A 19,529-nucleotide genomic window follows, 5' to 3' on the forward strand; every position below is an offset into this window, starting at 1 on the left:
TTTAAAAGGTGCCTTTGGGAAGCCAAGCCAGAGTGGCAGTCAGCTCAGGTGGGTTCCTGGGTAACATGGGTGGTGGCCTCACCCCAGTACCAGGACAAACAGTGTGACTCATTTGTGGACTGTGGTGTCCTCGTGACTTTGAAGAACTAAGGGGTGAGACAGTGGGGACTTCTTTGCTGAAGTCTCCTGAGGGCTCCTCAGCCTTACTAATGTAACTTAAGAAAATACAAGTTTAGATGCAAATATTTTTGTTTGTTTATTTATGATTTAGAGAGACAGGATCCCTCTCTCTCTCTCTCTCTCTCTCTCTCTCTACATAGCCCTGGCTGTCCTGGAACTCACTTTGTAGACCAGGTTAGCCTCAAACTCACAGAGATCCACCGGCCTCTGCTTTTCAAGTGCTGGGATAAAGGAATGTGTCACCATGCCCAGCTAAGACTTCTCACAAAGCAGCACTTTGTGGAAAACAGGCCAAAGCACAGAAGGCAAAGTGGTAAAGGAAGGAGTAAAAAAGAAACACATATACCTTTTTCTTTTTTATTACAGGGTTTCACTGTGTAGCCTTGGCTATCCTGGAACTCACTCTAGACCAGGCTGGCCTCGAACTCGCAGAGAACCTCATGCCTCTGCCTCCCTAGTGCCAGGAGTAAAGGTGTGTGCCACCTGGCAGATAGACTTTTTTAAAAAAAGTTTAATATAGAATCTTTTATTTCTAAGTTTTTAAAAAAAGACTTAAATTATCAGGACATTATTTACAAGATTAATCACCTCTGTGTGTGGGAGGTGTTGGGGTGGGCCTTGTATATGCTAGGCAAACACTGAGCCCAAGGTAGTCACATTTAAGCTATCACGCTGGACATGAAGGAGACATGAAGGGCCCCTCTCGGTGACAGGCTGGGATGTCTGGGACAACTCACTTTCCAGAGTGAAGGTAAGGACCCAGTCTTCTGACAGCGAAGAGAGCTCCACAGGTCTGCCGCCATTACAGTACTGAGTAACTGTCTTTTTAGTGTTTTTTTCTGAGATACTTCTCTGTGGAATTCTTTTAGATACTTGTAGGATCCCGAAAACTCATAAGGAATAAATAATCCACCGTCTCCCTGCGCCCCAAGGCCTCTGAGGCGGGTGTCCCTGGGGCATTGGCAGTCTCTCGAAGCTGCCCCATCACTGTCCTCCTGGGCAAGCAGAGACGGTGGCCTGGTTCACGGTGTTTGGAGCACATCATCTTGTTCCTTTTCTGGGGACAAAACGATCGACACAGAGTCCCAGGCTTCATCCTTTGGTGAACTGTCTTTGTCCAAGGCCTCCAGGATGAGCTGATCTGGGTCCTCTAAATACTAGAGAAGGGTAGAAGGCCAGCCAGTTACACTCATACACGGGTCTCTGCTTGTACTTGGTGTTGTGATAATCAGTACAACTTTACTTTGTCCATCAATAAAGTAATACCACCACCAATCATTATCGTTACTGTTGTGATCCTGGGGGTCAAGCCCAGCCTGGCACATGGTAAGGGCACACTCTGCTGCTAACACATGCTCAGCTCTGATTTCCAGCACGCGCCTGCCTCTTCACCCCTCATTTCTGTAATGGCGCAGGCCCAGGTGTAGCTTGGAGCAAGAAGAATGTTTATCTAGGAAGTACCCGGGCCTGGGCTCCATCCTCTCTCCATCTGATGAAAGCTGTTAAGGGAAGGACTCAGAAAAAGTAGGAATCCCCACTGTCCTCAGAGTATACTTAGTGCACTATGAACCTTAAAATATTTGGCTCTGGAGAGATGGCTCAGTGGTTAGAGCATTGCCTGCTCTTCCAGAGGTCCTGAGTTCAATTCCCAACAACCACATGGTGGCTCACGACCATCTGTAGTAGAATCCTATGTCCTCTTCTGAAGACAGCTACAGTGCTCTCACATTAAATAAATACTTGAAATTTAAAAAAAAAATTAAGAATTATAACATTTAGGTTAGGGCACTTGCTGGCAAGCCTGTATGATAAAAACCTCCCAAGACCTGTATGATAAAAATGTCAAGAGTGCCACACGAGCTCAATTACACACACACACACACACACACATACACACATACACACACACACACATACACACACACACACATACACACATGTGCACACATGTGCCGGCACACATCCTGCCCAATAAAATAAAAGAATCTTCAGTGTTCACTCTGCTATGGCAGGAAAAAGCAGGAACGTCCCTAAGTTCTAGCCCCTCCTTCCACCTGCACACAGCCTTGGACACGTCTGAGGCTGGGGTCCTCACAGTGAAGAGGGGTCTCACAGCCCCAAACCTTCTTCACCTTTGCCCTTCGCTGTAAGCTCCCCAGGATTCCAAGGCTCTGCCTGCGGCTCTCAGAAGTGCCAAAGGCCACCCGAAAGAGGAAGAGAAGTCATGTGTGTGTGGCGTGAAAACCCCAGACACAGAAGAGAAAGCGCTCTCTACTCTCACATAACATCAGAAGCCTCTGGGCAGCTCTTCACAACTTCTCAAGAATGCACCAAAACCCTAGATTTCTGCCCCAGAGAAACAACTGTGGTATCCGAGACTCAGTTCCTCTGAGGGCTGCACCTAAGAGGCAGTGAAACCTCAAGGGCTCATCACTGTTACTCTCAGTGTGAACAGGGGAACCGTTAACCCATCACCACAGGTGCCACGTGTTTATAGACTCTGACCTCACCCAACACTCATTTTACTACTTCTTCTGTGTGAGCGGTACGTGTGTGGGGGGAGGGGACAGAGGACAACACCGGGTGTCAGTTCTCTCCTCCTGGGGGCGCTGGGGTCACAGCAGGTCACTCACGCATCTGCGAACTGACCTCTTTTATTTGTTCTGGGATGTTTGGTGGAGCTTGGAACCAGTATTTGATCCGGCTTTGGTACTTGAGGAACAGGATGAAGCAGGCCCCCGTGAGCACCGGCAGCAATGTGAAGATGGCCACAAGGATCAGGATGACTTGCTGCAGTCTGGTGGAGTCTAAAGGAGATGGCATGGAAATGAGCAAGCCACAGCAGCAGTCCACGCCTCATCTCCCACCGCTGGGAGGAAAACCCGCGGGCCCCTTCTCCTCTCTGCCCTTGCCGTATGCGCTTAAACTACTAATTTTGAAAATGTAAAGCCTGAAACTTTCTATTCCAGAATCAAAACTGCCCGGTCATAATACCACAGATGGAAGGGTCCACATCCAAGCTCATCTGCTAGGCCACAGGCAAGCCCAAGTGCACTTGGAGCAGTGAGGAAGCTCTGTAAGTAAAGCTACCTGCCTCTAAGCCTGACAGGCCTGCGTGTCATTCTGGACACCAATGTGTGACAGCAGAGGGCAGTGTGAACATCCTCTGACTGGCACTCAAGTGTACTCATATGTACATTTGCATGTACACAAACACACATACACACAAAGCAAAAATGCAATAAAAATTCTATACCATTGTACTAAGAATGCTATATAAAACCTCCTTCAGGTTATGCATGTAAGGTGTCTATGAAACATAAGGGAATTCTGTGTTCAGATTTAGGATTCATCCCTAAGACATCTAATCGTGTATATGCAAATCTGACCTACTCCAGGTCCCCGGTGTTGTGGGGCTGCTCAGCCTGGTCACACAGCCCTTGTGGCTACATAATTCTCCGGCCAGGTGAGTACTTCCTGGTCTGCTCCCACCGCCAGCCACGCCACCGCCTGCTGTGTTCACCATTTCAGGAGAAACCCGAACGGCGCAGCAGGTAACGGATAAATGAAGGTATGTCTTACCATCTGCTGTTGTTTTGTGACAAGATACATTGCTCAGAAGCCCGTGTGGTTGGATGTTTTTGTTTTTCAGAACCAGTAGTGCCTGAGCTTGTAAACAATAGACTCTGGATGGCTTCAAATTACCCAGCACAATGGAGTTACTCTTGAAAGGGCCTTCAACCTGTGTAGACAGCACCAGAGCCACACAGGTCAGACAGACAGACAGACAGACAGACAGGGCCATGCAGCTTCTAGCTTTTCCAATGACCCCCCAAACCAAGAGTTAATAAGATCTTGAGGCCGTGAAGACCCACTAAAGCCTAGTGAGGCAAACAAACCATCACCAATCTTAATTTCTAGTATACCAAGTTCTGTAAACTAATGCCTTGGTGGGGGGATGGCTCGGTGGGCACAGCATTTGCCGTGTGCTCACAAGAAGCTGAGTTCCTGTTGAAGTTCGGCAGGTTGATGTTCTATCTCTTATCTCTACTACTGGGGGGCAGAGACAGGCACTGGGGGGACAAACAGGCAGATCCTTGGAGCTTAGTGGCCAGCCAGTCTGGATGAAGGGTGAACTCTAGGTTCAGAAACCCTGTCTCACAAAACTAAGGTGGAGAGCAACAGAGGAGGTCACCTGATGTCACCCTCTGGCCTCCGCATGCCTGGATGCGTGGAGCTGTGCACAAGCCTATGTGCACACACCCCTTCACCCACAGACACTAAACTAACCATCTGTGCCTTGGGTTAGACAACAGAGGAAAAGCATCCTGCAAATGTCCCTTTAGTTCCCAAACAGCTTCTGATCTGAAGTGAAATGTGCTGATTCCTTTATGGTTAAAGGGACACAGGTATTTATGTCCTCAGGACGTAGCTGGAGCACTCTCAGGCTGTGTCAGCTCTTCTGTTGGCCACACCTGTCTCGTGGCTTAGACTGATAAAAGCACCTGCGGTGTCCAGGTGTGCTTTGCTTTCTGTACTTGGAGGTATTAATCCCGGGATGTCCCCCCTTCTTTCTCCCTCCATCCGGTCCTGTGTGGCCGTCTCCAAACCAGTCAAACCCTTTACATAACACTGCAGATCACTGTCACACAGTCCACACCAGAAGTGGCCCCTGGGGGAGGGGGGAGCTGACATCGGAGAGGAGAGGGAGGACACCTGGGCCCTAACCTGGCATTGCTCCTGTGGTGACAGCAACTGGAATGACATCACAATCTACTGCCAGCTGCCAGACCTATCTAAATGTTTTGAAAAGGAATAGGTCCCTAGACCTCCCCAAGGTCCAGATACAGAAAACTCATCGTAGGCAAGGAACCAGCAAAGCCGTGAATGGAACCAGACAGCAGGAATGGATGACATCAAAGAGGGATCAGATCCTTCAGGCAGAGGAGGGCTCAGGACAGCAAGGGGACTAAAACCGGCTCAAGCTCTAGCTCCAGGAGACACTGGTGACCCTAGTCTCCCATCTTACACGGGAAATCATCCTTCTTCTAATTAGAAACTCTAGGGGCCTGGAGAGATGGTTCAGTGGTTAGAGCACCGGCTGCTCTTCCAGAGGTCCCGAGTTCAATTCCCAGCAACCACATGGTGGCTCACGACCATCTGCAATGGGATCTGATGCCCTCTTCTGGTGTGTCTGAAGATAGTTACAGTGGACTCACATACATTAAATAAATCTTAAGAAAAAACAAAAAGAAACCCTAAAGAGGAAAAAAAAAAAACATAATCAAAAAAGTAAAGGGTTCTTGCCTGTTGGGTTCCTGTCTTTTCCCAGTAGTGGACAAGATACTGGAAAGTTGCGTCCTGGACCACGTCAAAGGGAGGGGAGAAGTGTATAACGAGGGAGCCTTTTCCCGGGGTCACCGAGATGTTTTTTGGAGGTCCAACAGTAACTGAAATAGAATCACAATCAAGAACCTCACATGAGTGACACTCTGATACCCGTGTACACCGCGCATGTCTATGAAACAAAATACACACCTACATTGTGTGCACACACATTTATACCTACATGAGCAACGGCATACACTCAGATGACCGTTCAGAATATGAGGTTTACGGGGAGCCAGCATCCAAGCAGAAGGAAAGGCCCCTGCAGAACCTACTGGGCTCCAGCAGGTGCAGGATCCTCCCTGCTGAAAGGTCCTCTGAGCTGGAATCTATGGAAGCTACGTGGAAGTAGTTTCCGGTCCCCATCAGGGACAGGTATGCAGCAGGACTGTAGGGTTTGGCCTTGCACAAGGCATTTAAGAGTGTTCTGGCTGAGGCCAGTTCCTCAGTGGGGAGTCATCAGACTGTAAGCAAAGCTTCCAGAAGCACAGCAGGCAGACTCCCAGAGAAACAGAGCAGAAACTTAGAGCACAGTGTAAATCGAGGGACTGAACTCAGCGAAAAAGACACTGCGTGCTTCCCCGCATACGAGGATCCCAATCTGTCGTGTTCACGTGTAACATGACACATGATAGCGTACAGGACTAAGTGTAAGTGTAATATAACATTTACTGTATCACTGGGTCTTCTTTCACTGTTGATTTTTGAGACAGGGTCTCTCAATGTGGGAATCTGTCTAGCTTGAAACTTACTCCATAGACCAGGCTGGCTTTGAACTCACAGACATCTACCTGCCTTTACCTCTCAAGTGCTGCGATTAAAGGTGTGCGCCACCCTTAACCCCCAGCTCCCTTTAAAATAGGCTGGCATTTCAATGGTTCTGGATTATTTGGGGGGGGGGGTATTTATTTATTTATTTATTTATTTAGCTTTGTTTTAAATTTTCTATTGCATTTTGCTGTTGTAGTGGTAACAAGAAAATCTGCCGTGCTATCCAGGATTCCACTTCTTAAAAAAAAAAAAAAAGTAGCCAAAATACTGTAACCGAAGTTTCAGGCAGTTGTGAGCTCCTCAGTGTGGGTGCTGGGAACCGAACTCTGGTCCTCTGCAGGGGCCAGAAGTGGCTTTAGCTGCTGGGTCGCCTCTCCAGCCCTCTCCAGCTTTCTTCCCAAGTTCTCTTACCATTCTCATAGTGCTGAAACGGATCCAGGCTCACCCAGTGGGAAGTGCGGTCTCCTTGCTTGGCTCGTACCCGCAGGAAGACCAGGAATGAGTGTGGGAAACCCTTCAAGCGGCCACCTCCTGTGAAGTCACACTTCGTCTCGGAGATGTCTGTACAGTTCAGCCCCTGCAACCTATGCCAGGAGCCATCGATGCTGGGAAAGAAGGCAAGATCTCAATTCACAGAATCCTCTCCTCCGCACAACTCCGATCTCCAGGTCTCCAAAGGGGCCGCACTCATCCATCCTTCTGGCAAAAGTCAAGTACAGAAACTCGACTAGATTGATTTATACGCCTTGCCTACTCTCAGGATGCTCACAGGGGGAGGAGACCACCTGCAGGACCAATTTTCAGAATGTGTTGTTACTTGCCCCTCCCCCTTCGCCCCCCATCTGGTATCCATTGACAGAGATTCTCCATTTCTCTTCGACCTGAAGCCCCAGAGACGCTGACTGGGGTACCGTCAACAGGCTCCTTCATCCTGAACGGAACTGTACCTCGTGGATATGAACCACTGGTCTCTTGTGGCTAGCATTCCGGCAGGTCCATTCAAGATGGAGACTGCATCAGGTTCCTTCCTCTAAAGCTTTAAGACTTTGTGTTTTATTTTTATGTGCATTCATGTGCTGGGATTAAACGTGTGAGCTGCCGCCACCTCCCATCTCAGAACAAATCTTAAGAATGTTTCTCAGGGGGCTGGAGAGATGGCTCAGTGGTTAAGAGCACTGGCTGCTCTTCCAGAGGTCCTGAGTTCAAATCCCAGCAACCACATGATGGCTCACAACCATCTGTAATGGGATCTGATGCCCTCTTCTGGTGTGTCTGAGGACAGCTACAGTGTGCTCACATACATAAAATATGATCTTTAAAAAAAAAAAAAAAAGAATGTTTCTCAGAAGACAGACTTACGGTGAAGTAGGGGTTCTGAGGGAAGGAATCCCCTTGCACACAGAGGGTAATAATACAGCAATTTTGGCTGCGTTTAAATGAAGAATGAAATGAACGTGGCTCAATCACATGGTTCATTGAGCTCCACCAAATGAGTTGGTCTGAGTTTACCAATCAGGAGAGTCATCAGGCTTCCATGCTGTAACCACAAGCTTTTCCACCTGGCCTCTTTGTTCCCAGAATAAAGACTCGGAGACTTAATGGTATATGAATAAATGCCTAGGCCACAAGCTTTAGTCAATCCCTGTCTAGCTCGTATCTTATATCACCCCTTTATTCTATTCTATGAGCGCCACATGGCTGGTTACCTCTCCTATCTCCAGCGCCTCTGACGAATTCCCAGAGTTCCACCTTTTCCTACAGGAACCCTGACATATTCCTCTCCACCTGTGCACGGACTTCTGTCTCAGAAACCACCTAAGGCTTTGGGCAGGAGCGTGTTGGGCATCTGCAGTGGTGAACTTTAACCGCTGACTTGGCACAGCCTAGACTCTCCTGTAGATTTGGCTTTGCTACCAAGGCCTTCTTAAAAAAGCAAAGGGGGCACCTTCATTTCCAATGGTCGTCCTTCTTGACCACAGACAAACGCGGTTCTTAAGTCTTAGTCTCAAAATCAGAAATAAATAAATAAATAAATAAATAAATAAATAAACAAAACCCCCCACACAAGAAAATGGATTTTAAAGCCAAACAAAACCAGAGACCTCTCCCCTCATCAGAGCCACAGCAGATTGGTTGCAGCATCCAAGCGAACCTGTAAGCCCCAGTGTGACCAGCTCGGCAGGCGTGGAGAGGAGACACAGGAAGCTCCCTGGTCTGTCAGTCTAGCCGAACTGGTGAGTTCTGGGTTCACTGAGAGACTGTCTCAAAAAAAAAGGGGGGGGAGCAGGACTAAGGAAGGCGCTTTGCCACGCTCTCTGGCTTCCACACGCCTGTGTGCATACATGAATTTGCATGTGTGTATGAGTGTGAGAGAGGCTAGCACACGCATGTGTACACACCCACTCAGCACACAAATAAACAAACAAAAAACCCTCGAGTCAAACAAGTTAGTCTGTAATACAAAGCTCAGCTCAGAGCACAGTGACACAGGCCACAGCCATGCCTAGACTCTGAGGCAGGAGGATCTGTAGTTCCAGGGTTATCTGAGCAAAACTAGGAATACTTCTCTTAAAACAAACAGGTTTTGTTTACTACCATGTGTCCAAGGACTTCACCTTAATCTTCATCTGACTTATAGCCAAAACCCAAAAACAAAACAGTTTTACTGAGCCCAGTTCCTTCATGAATACTTCTCTGCAAATCAAGCGGTAGCCAGAGACAGAAACACAGAACGGAGGTGAGAGGCAGAACAAAGAGTGTGAACACTACATTATTCAGAACAGAAAACCAGGTGAGAAACTGAGAATTCATTGTAGTCAGCTGATTACACCCCCTAGTAGGCTTGATTTGGATTTTGAGGTTTTTAAACCTGAAAGCTACCTCTTGCCTTTCCAGAGCGGAAGTAAACCCTTGCTCTGTACAGAGCAAAGGGATTAACTTTCACCGCTGAAGGAGGTGAAAAGTTCTCTGACAGCCAGACTTAAATCCACCTCTGAGGCGCAGGAGGTGATGAAATATCCGTCCTTGAAGCTTTTAAATGCTCAGGAGCTCTCACTACACCCATTCCGGAAAGTCTGAGTCGGGATCTGACTCCAGCTTCCAGCCAACTTCCCCAACAGGTCCCAGCAAGGATACCCACAGAGCACCCATGCAACACCCAGGGGCATCCACACAACACACACGGAGCACCCACACAACACCCATGGAGCACCCACGAAACACCCACGCAACACCCACAGAGCACCCACTCAACACCCACGCAACACCCACTGAGCATCCACGCAACACCCACATAACACCCACGGAGCACCCACACAACACCCATGGAGTACCCACGAAACACCCACGGAACACCCACAGAGCACCCACACAACACCCACGGAGCACCCACGAAACACCCACACAACACCCACAGAGCATCCACGGAACACACACAGAGCATCCACACAACACCCACTGAGCACCCACACAACACCCACACAACACCCATGGAGCACCCACACAACACCCATGGAGCACCCACGAAACACCCACAGAGCACCCATGGAACACCCACAGAGCACCCACACAATACCCACAGAACACCCACAGAGCATCCATGGAACACCCACAGAGAACCCACACAATACCCACAGAGCACCCACGGAACACACACAGAACACCCACGGAACACCCACAGAGCACCCACGGAGCACCCACAGAGCACCCACGGAACACCCACGAAACACCCACGGAGCACCCACAGAACACACACAGAACACCCACGGAGCACCCACGGAGCACCCACGGAACACCCACAGAGCACCCATGGAGCACCCACAGAGCATCCACAGAGCATCCATGGAACACCCACACAATACCCACAGAGCACCCACACAATACCCACAGAGCACCCACGGAGCACCCACACAACACCCACGGAGCACCCACACAACACCCACGGAGCACCCACTTACTAGCTATATTCCACCTGGTAGACCACTGGCCTCGTGTCGTTACTGGGAGGCGATGGCTCCCAGCTTAGAATCTGCTCGTCGTTGTACAGGTGAAGCTTCGGGCTCAGAGGAGCAGCAAGCTGGGAATAAGAGTCTGAGAGGAGCAGGGAACAAGAGGAGGAATGGGGTGGGAGAGGAGAAAAATCCAGAAAACAACGAATTACAAAAACATTTCAAGTGCCGTTGGTGAAAGCTACCTCTCGCCTTTTCGGAGCGGAGGTGAACCCCTGCTCTGTACAGAGCGGAGGGATTCAGGACACAGCTCTTGCTGCAGTTTGGTGCTGGGATGGGAGCACCTGTTCTCCCCAACACATCCCCTGGGCCTGACTGTGAGGAGGGCACTATGGGAGGCGTGTTTTAGGTCACCCTCTAGGTCATGGTAGTCACAGTCAGACTACACTGGGTTCCCACATCTACCATGTGTGGCGCCTGACTGTGGGCTGCTCAAGACTCCATCTTTCTCCAGGAGTAACCCCAACCAATAACAGAACACCATAGAGTGAGCATCTACTAGGCCCAGGTAGAGTACCAAGGTGGCCCTGCATGTATGTGTTGGTGCAGATGCCCCAAATCAGACAGCCGACTCCCAAAGATGCTTGACATGAGGTATTTGCCCCTCAAAAACTCAGCACCCATCACTGAGATCTGGAACGCAGGTTCGAAGCCGGAGGAAATGCACACCTTTAACGTGGCTCCCAGCCCCGAGAGCCATGAATCACAGACGAATGTATTCCCTGGAGGTAGCAGACCCCAAAGAGATCAGTTCCAACCCTCCTGTCAGGCAGACACTCTGCGGGCTGGGCTAGAGACTGAAAACACGGGAACCTTCCCTCACAAGAGAAATCATCGTAACACTTTTTCTCTGATTGAAAGATTAATAAGAAATATTCAGCAGGTGGGAAAAAAAAAAGACATGCTCCAGAATTTAAAGCAGGAAACCCAAATCATACATTCTTGGGGAGCCCTTCCAAGCCAGAAGAAGGGTGCAGAGGAGCCTTCAGCCCCCCAAGGCATGGCATACTGCGGCCACAGACTGCCCAGCATGTCCACCTCTGTGAGCTCCGGTTGCTCAACACTGCTGACCACACAGGCCTCAGGGGACAGGGGCCCAAGCCAGGTCTGCAAAGCAGAGGACAGACAGGTCAGCTCACTGAGGGTCTGGCAGAAGCCAGGGAAGCCAGGAACCCATCAATAAATCTCAGAGACAGCTCCTCCTGCCGGGTTTCTGTCCCCACTGTGGTGCAGCCCCCAAACGCAAGTGCGTTTCCCAGCCGAGTCCTACCATATCATTTATTTCACACTTATCAATTATTATCACTCTGAGGTCAGGTGCCTGAGACAGGGTAGAGATGGCAGCAGGGCCATTTCTTCCCGGGTCACCAAGAGAAAAACCCAGGGCTCCCTCTCTCTGGGCTCTGGAAGCTACGGGCATTCTCTGTCGTTGCGGTGCCCAGCCGGTCTTGTGCGGCACTCTCTCTGGTTCTCCTTCATACTTCCTTATTCTATCTTTCAAGGACCCTGGCAACGACTGTGAGTCCATGTGGGTCAGAATCCAGGATCATCTCCCCAGTCAGGATCTTCAACTCCGTCATACCCCCATAGCCCCTTATCCCGGAGATTAGCGCCTGGACATTATCCTGCCTAACACCCCTCCCCCCTCACCGTCTCTCACACCTCTGGAGGAACCAGAAGGAATACTTTCTTCCTCTGCTGGGTCGCTATCCTCAAAATCTAAACATCTGTCTCAGAGAGGGACACCCAGCAACCAGGTTAGAAAAAGGACCTCACTCTAACCCCAAGTGGAGAGGAAAGTGATCAGGTCTCAGATACAAAAGGAACTCCGGGACAAATGGCTAATTGTGGTGCCTATTAGCATACCAAGTGTCTGTGGCCTCCAGGCCCACTCAGGACCAGTGGCTCCCCTCAGCTCTTCTCACCTGATCCGTACCCTGAACTCCAGCTCCCCGAGTTCAGTCCCCAGCTTCTCACTGCTGGCAATGACGTCTGGGCTAAGTGCTTTCCTGGGCCCTTCTTACCTTCCTCACTCTCCCTCCCCTCTCTTCGCGGCTCCCACCTCCGGATGCTCTCCCTCAGATCTCCTTCCCCTCAGTCAAGGCTAGGGCTGGGGGCAGGGGTGGAGCTTGGTGGCACATACTTGCCTAGTTAGTGGCTCAAAGCCCCGGGTTGGATGCCCAACACTTAAAAACAAACAACTAAAAGCTGACCTGGCGAGACCCGCTCTCCGGAGAGTCTCAGACAGCAAGGCTTTGTCTCCACTGGGAGTTTCTCGGGAACCCTATCTAATCTTATTCCTTGAAGAAAACTCAGAACCAGGGACTCCACAGGGAAGTGCTAGCCTGTCCGAACACCGAAAAGCACTTTGCCAAGACAGTCCTCACCTCTGGACAGCCCTGGAAGCTCACCTCTTCACTGCAGCCTCTCTGCGCCCTGGGAAACAGCCTTCACTGTGCTTGGGACCGTCCCCAGGGAGCCTCCCCGAGGTCTCTTCAGACTGAGCCCTGGGGTAAACAGAACCCATGCAAGGCCCAGGGGCTCTCTCTTCCTTGCATTCTTTGTGTTTGGCCAGGGCAGGTGTGCTGACCGTCTCCTGTGACTTTTGTGTCACTGGGACCTGACAGAATTTGGCCCTCGGCTGCAGTGGATGTCTGTCCACTCTAACAGGGAAGGAAGGGATGTGGGACAGTTGGAGTGTGTGGCTGCACACCTAACCCAGTCTTAAGAATCTATCAACTCTCAAGTGTCTAGCTCCCACGGGTGAGGCCGGAAGGCAGGATGGAAGGACCTGTGGCTGAGGTGCAGGGAGCACGTTCATGCAGGCTACACCCAGTTTTCTCTTACCATTGGTGCTTCCTGACTCAGAGACCACAGGCGCACGGAAAAAGCTGGAGCTTTGCTTACTCCCCTAGGGTCTGGGAGCTTTTGGGAGCTTTTGCCCCATAGGAGGTGCAGTGTCTTTAAAGCCCTGGTGTCCACCCATGGGGGCCATGTTAGTTTCCTTTGTTGCTGCAGCAATGACCTTTAAAACTTAGTGGCTGAAAAACAAACTTTTATCTTACAGTGCTCGGGCCAGAGAGCGGCAGGTGTTTCATGGGGAAAGGTCACGGTCCTAGGAGCTGCAGGTGGAAGAACCTTATCCTGGCTAGATTCTATGAAACAATCTCCCCTGTGAATATTCTGGATGTAACCCCGGTATGCCAAAATAGACCGCCAGTTTTAATATCATCTGACTAGGAATCCCCCACTTCTCATGTAACCTAACAGTCACAGGACATGGGCATTGTGAGGAAGAAGGCATGCTCATCTGTGACAGGGCAGAGCCATCGAATACTGTGGCAGCGGGAGACTGAGGCAAACTCTCTGGAACCAGCCCTCATTACCTGCGAGTAAGCCATAGGGAACTGGAAGCTAAGAAATAGCACATCTTAAATGTGACATTGACATCTTAGTGTGTGTGTGTGAGAGAGAAGAGAGAGAGGGAGAGGGAGGGAGAGGGAGGGAGAGGGAGGGAGAGGGAGGGGTATGGGGAGGGGGAGAGAGGGAGAGGGAGAGGGAGGGAGAGAGAGAGGAGGAGAGAGGGGGAGAGGGGAGGGGAAGAGGGAGGGGGAGGGAGAGGGGGAGGGTGAGAGGGAGGGAGAGGGGAAGGGGAAGAGGGAGGGTGAGAGAGAGGGGAAGAGGGAGGGTGAGAGAGAGAGGAGGAGAGAGGGGGAGAGGGGAGGGGAAGAGGGAGGGGGAGGGGAAGGGGAAGAGGAAGGGTGAGAGAGAGGGGAAGAGGGAGGGTGAGAGGGAGGGAGAGGGGGAGATGGAGAGGTAAAGTAGCCTCTCTTCTACTACCATGTGGATCCCAGATATCAGAGTCAAGTTACTAGCCCTGGCAGCAAGCCCCTTCCCACCATTTCCCCACCAAAGATATCTTAACCCCCCCCTAATTAATCTCATCTTTTAAAACAAAAGACAGACTATGCTACTGGTTTTGCCTTTCACTTTTGAAAAAGATGTATTCATTATTTTCATGTATGTGTATGTGAGTGTGCCTGCTTGTGACATGTGTACCACGTGCTTGCAGGTGTCGTGGAAGGTGTCTGACCCCCTCCCTGAACTGGTATTGGTGAAGGTGAATCTCCAGGCATAGGTGCCAGGAACCAAACCCCAGAGCTCTGCAGGAGCAGTGAGTGCTCTCAGCTAGCAAGCCATCTCCTCAGCTCTGCCTTTCCGGAGCTTGGGTTTGCCTCTCACAACTCTATGGAAAGGAGACAGGAGTTCCAATATTTCCGAGGAAACCAAGACCCGGGATCTTGTAGGATCCTGTCGGACCCTGTGGCTCTAGGCAGGATTCCAGACCAGGCCTTATCTATAAACATTATTCTGCTCCCGAGAATCAGCAGCACTAACAGCAAACGCTTCGGCCCTAATGGGGTCTTGTTTTTACTCATGATTGAGATGTCCCCACTGGATCTCCAGCCTGTGGAGCTATTTTGAGGGCCATGGAACCTGTAAGGGTGGGGCCTGTGTGGAAGGAATAAATTAGCAGAGACAGGTCTCTGAAGGTTATACCCCGTTCCTGGTTCTAACCTCTCTGCCTCTTGGTCAGCCTCACATGAATCATGCCTGACACCAATGACCTCACCTCAAGCAATTTAAATGTGACAGGAATAAACCTCACCCTTAGACCTGACCAGGAAGTTATTCTAGTTAGTAAAGCCCCAACAACAAGTGCCCCCCCCCCGCCCCCGACCCCAGATCATTTGTCTCTTCCTGGAAGTGAAATACAAAGATTAAAGAGATAAAGTATACGTTTAGCCCTTAGCAGCTTGTCTCAATAAATGGGAGCTAGGATTGTCACCTATCCAACTACAAGACCACCTGAAGAGACAACACCCAAACAGTAAACCTCCTAACACCCATTGGTTTGGATATTCCTTCAAGCATGCAAGCACACACACACAGACAGTGAGAGACATACACAGAGACACATACACGCATATACACACAGACACATAGAGAAACACACAGACACACAGAGAGACATACACACAGAGAGACACAGAAAGAGACGTACACACAGAGACATACATGCAGAGACACACACACATACACACAGACACACACACATAGACACACAGATACATAGACACACAGACACAGAGAGACATACACACACACGGAGACACACACAGAGAGAGATGTACACACACAGAGATATACATGCAGAGACACACACACATAGACACAGACATACACACATAGACACACAGACACACACACACACACACACACACACACACACACACACACACACGGCTACTCCACAGTACAATGAGCAGCCATGACTACAAGCAGAAGCCTTGATCCTTCTGTGCAGGTGACAGAACAACTAAAGAGCCTCATGTTGTCTTTTTTTTTTTTCTTCTGATCTACATCAAATGGCTGTCCCCTGACAAAGGGACAAATAGTAACTACAGACTGCTGGGATACAGAATTGTTTTGCTATCTTTGACTCCCTGGAACGATATAGTATTATAAACCTTCCTTTCAAAGCCTTGTTTCCGGGGGCTGTAGAGACGGTCTATCAGGGTTCTAGTACCCACATGAAAGCTCACAACTATTTATAGCTCCAGCTCTGGCGGATCTGATGGCCTCTTTTGGCCTCCGAAGGCACCAGGAACTCAAGTGGTGCACAGACATGCATTCAGGCAAAACATCCATGCGCTGTTAAAAAGCAATCTTATAATTCCTGGGGGCCATTCATAACCTACGGAACAGTGTGGGAATCTTCTCGTTACCTGTTGGCCACAAGACCGCTGCTGATATTTTCACTTTGCATTTCGATTAAAAAGGGTTTCTTTAAACATACCCTAGTAAGGTTTTTCTTGTCATAAAAGTGTGAAATTTTTGTATTATTTGCTAAATGAGTGGTGTGAGAGTCTAAGAGAAAAATATCTAAGGATTCAATTTGTTGTTGATGAGCCACAGACCACGACTTTTGTGGAATATAATAAAAGTTAATCATTAGAAAAATGTCATTTATAAGGTTTCTAAATACATCAACCTCTGAACTCACAATTGCAAGCTCTCTTCCAAAGGCAGCTAATCTGTGTGTAGGTGTGTCAGACACAGACTGCTCAAGACAAAATGGGGAACATCAGAGAAAAAGCATTGATCTGACTCCGTGAGAGTAAGCTAACCTTGTAACCCGAACATACTCCTGTGCACCTCTGCCCATAAGGAGGCAGAAAAAACGTAAGGACCTCTGCAGGGATCAATCCCTCAACACCACTTCCAATGGCAGGGAACTTACCAATTCGTGAGCTTATTTAACGAATGGCCAAACTTAAAAAACAAAGAAACAAAATAAACAACAGCGAGACTGACTTCGAGTAGCCCAAGCTGGCCGGAAACTTTAGGACCCTTCTTTCTCATCTTGAGTTCTGTGTTTTCACAAGGGTGCACTCCGCACTCACTGTGAACCCCAGATACCCAAGCTTTAATAGGATTTCTGCATGGCAAAGAACCCAGCAAAACGTAACCACGCAGGGAAAATGATCTTGGTCACTGATGTCTTTCTTTTGTTGGTTTTGAGAACTGGCTCATAAATACAGTCAGAAGGCCTCGGAGGAGGGAAGTTGACCCCAGGTGTGGGTGGAATAGGGTGGAGCTAGAATCAAAGTGTGGCTCAGCTGACCCCCTGTCTCCATACACTGAAGGGGACACCGACATTCCTGCTCCCCATCTATGAGACCCTGAGGAACTGAGTACCAGGATTTTATACGCCGCCCAGACAAATACTGGTCCTGCTCTTCAGCTGATCTCCCTGGCACTAAGCAGCCAACAAGCTGGGCTCTCCATCTCCAGGCCTGGAATTCCCCGTGCTCCACGCCACACTCACTGCTGCTCCCTCCTGCAGCTCCCTCCCGATCGGTCCCCCGCCCGATCGCGGTCCCCCGCAGATCGGGAACCGCTGAAGACTCCCGGGTGGCACCCACGCACGCTCCCGGGCGGCACCCACGCACGGACGCGACACCCGCGGAAGCCCGGGGAGTGTGTGTGGGGGGTCTCCTGGGCCGCGCTTACCTGGCGAGGACACCGCGGCGCCGAGCCCACAGAGCAGCAGCGACGGCAGCCACAGTGGCGGAGGCCGCATGGCCCGGGCGGCCCGGGACCGCGGGGTGGACGCCGCTCAGATCAGCACCGCAGCGGCCATGGCGAGCCGAGCGCCCGCCTCTTCCCAGCCTGGCCGCAGAACCGCCCCGCCCCGCCCCGCCGGAGTCCCGCCCGCTCCCGCCGAGCCCGGCCCCGCCCACACAGAGCCCGGCCCCGGGGACTTTCCCGGCTCTTCCCGGGAACCGCTGCCCCCGCAGGCCAGCACCCGTCCGCGATGACCCCGGCCGCACCCCGCAGAGCCGACCTTCAAGGCATGGCCAGGGACCTCTAGGACCCTCCTTCTGGAGAGACCCGCGGGCACTCATCCCCACCCCACCCATCCCACCTCCGACTCCCGCCGCGCTCGGTTTAAGGACCTGTCCATTTATTTTGAATTCTATTCTCTTTAATGGCCTGAAAGCTCGAGCTAAGCTTTGAACCCCTTTAAGCCGAGGGTTACTTAAGGGTATAGCAGAGAGGACCCTCTAGGCCGTGTTGTCACAGAGAACAAGGAAGAAAATCTAGAGGAACTTCACTGGTTGCTTAATCATCTGTGGGTTTGGCCCTCTGTGACTGTGAAGCTACGAGGAAGTGACCCCAGAGCAGAGCTGGCAGGGGCAGGCTTCCAGCCTGAGCCATCCCCAGTGGCAAGCCTGTTGGCAGAGACCTTTACACCCCAGCCACAAAAAAGGGGCAAGGAAAGGAATGGTTAGAGGGAGATGCAGAATCAAAGAAAGGGGTCATCGAACCGCAGCTTTTGCTCCTAACCGCTGAAGCCTTCGCCTCAGGAAGCCAGAGTTGACTTTAAGCTGTAGTTGAAGCTGGCCTCCAACTTCAGATCCTCTACCTCTCAGGGGTTAGTGGTGGGCCCCTGACACCCTTCCTTGTGCCTATGTGGCTCCCAAAGTTGGCCTGTTTTAAAAATCTGTGATGAAATATCTAGCAAGAATTTGAACTTTGCCTTGAGAATTTCAAGACACAAAAATGTACTTGCATGTTAAGTGAGAAGAGGTGGTTTCGTGAGGATCCTTTTCAGCAGGACGTATTGAAAATGGCAAAGGAGAGAAAACCTAACCCCCACAGGCTGTGGATTATGAAAAGTGTACCCCTCAGTGTCCCGTGCCCCGCCCCCAGCCCCCAGCATGTTTTATTTTTATGAGGTAGGTTAAGGAAAAGAATTCAGCTAAAGCTATGATCTCGAGATCACTGAGCTGTGGTCTTGACCCCAGACGGTAAGTCTTTAGAAGCACTATTACCGCCCCACCCCCACCACATGCCTCTCTAGAATCTCCTTCCTTCAACACAAGTGCTAAAGGGCATTCCGTTGGACCTGCACCCGTGCCTCAAACATACAACAACTCAAATGCACCAGGTTCTCTCCTTGCCCCAAGGCACCTTTGTCAAGGCAAGACCAGCGAGGCATTGGCATCTACTCCCTTGCCCTTCCTGTCTAGAGGAGCCCTGATGTCTTGATAGCTGGCTCTTCTGCTGAGATCTGGCAACGTAAGATAACAGGAACTCAGCTCCCCTGGCATTTCCTGTGAAAGGCACAAAGCACTCTTGGCTCTGTCTTTCCCTCTGAGCATTGATTGTACCATGTGCCTCCATTTCTGTATTTTCTCTCCTTCGTCTCCACCGTTTCTTCCCTTTGGAGGTAGGTTTGTTGTGGACGAAGTAGAAGATTAAACCTTAAGGTGTTTTATTTGCATCTTCCAAGACCACGAGAGTAAAAGCTGTTCCCAGCACTGCATGCAGACAGTCGCACGCTTTCAAAAATGTTTAGTTTAAATGTGTGTGTGTGCCTGTGTGTGTGCTCGTGCGCCTGCATGCGGTGCCCGGTAGAGGTTATCACATCCCCTGGAAGTGAAGTTACATATGGTTGTGAGCTGCTGTGTGGGTGCTGGGAACCCTGGTCCTCTGCAAGAGCATCAAGTCCTCTTAACTGCTGAGCTGGTTATCCCTGGCCATATGCTTCTGTGAGATCTTCAGAGTAGGAGATTTTAGCTACTTTGATAAGGCCTCTGCGTGTTTCCTCTT

General features: G+C 50.4%; 1 protein-coding gene across 1 annotated transcript; it reads right to left on the minus strand.

The window, feature by feature from the left end:
* Positions 1 to 325: 325 nt before the first annotated feature.
* IFNGR2 (interferon gamma receptor 2) lies at positions 326 to 17,579 on the minus strand. Its single transcript, XM_080918949.1, has 7 exons — positions 17,424 to 17,579; positions 10,296 to 10,428; positions 6,751 to 6,944; positions 5,488 to 5,630; positions 3,763 to 3,922; positions 2,830 to 2,987; positions 326 to 1,337 (listed from the first exon to the last, which is right to left on the minus strand). Exons 1-7 carry the CDS (start codon positions 17,491 to 17,493, stop codon positions 1,203 to 1,205), a joined length of 993 nt encoding a protein of 330 aa, XP_080775075.1. The 5' UTR covers positions 17,494 to 17,579; the 3' UTR covers positions 326 to 1,202.
* Between the last annotated feature and the right edge of the window lie 1,950 nt (positions 17,580 to 19,529).

The sequence above is a fragment of the Micromys minutus genome (assembly GCF_963924665.1).
Source record: "Micromys minutus genome assembly, chromosome: 7".
Taxonomy (NCBI): Eukaryota; Metazoa; Chordata; class Mammalia; order Rodentia; family Muridae; genus Micromys; species Micromys minutus.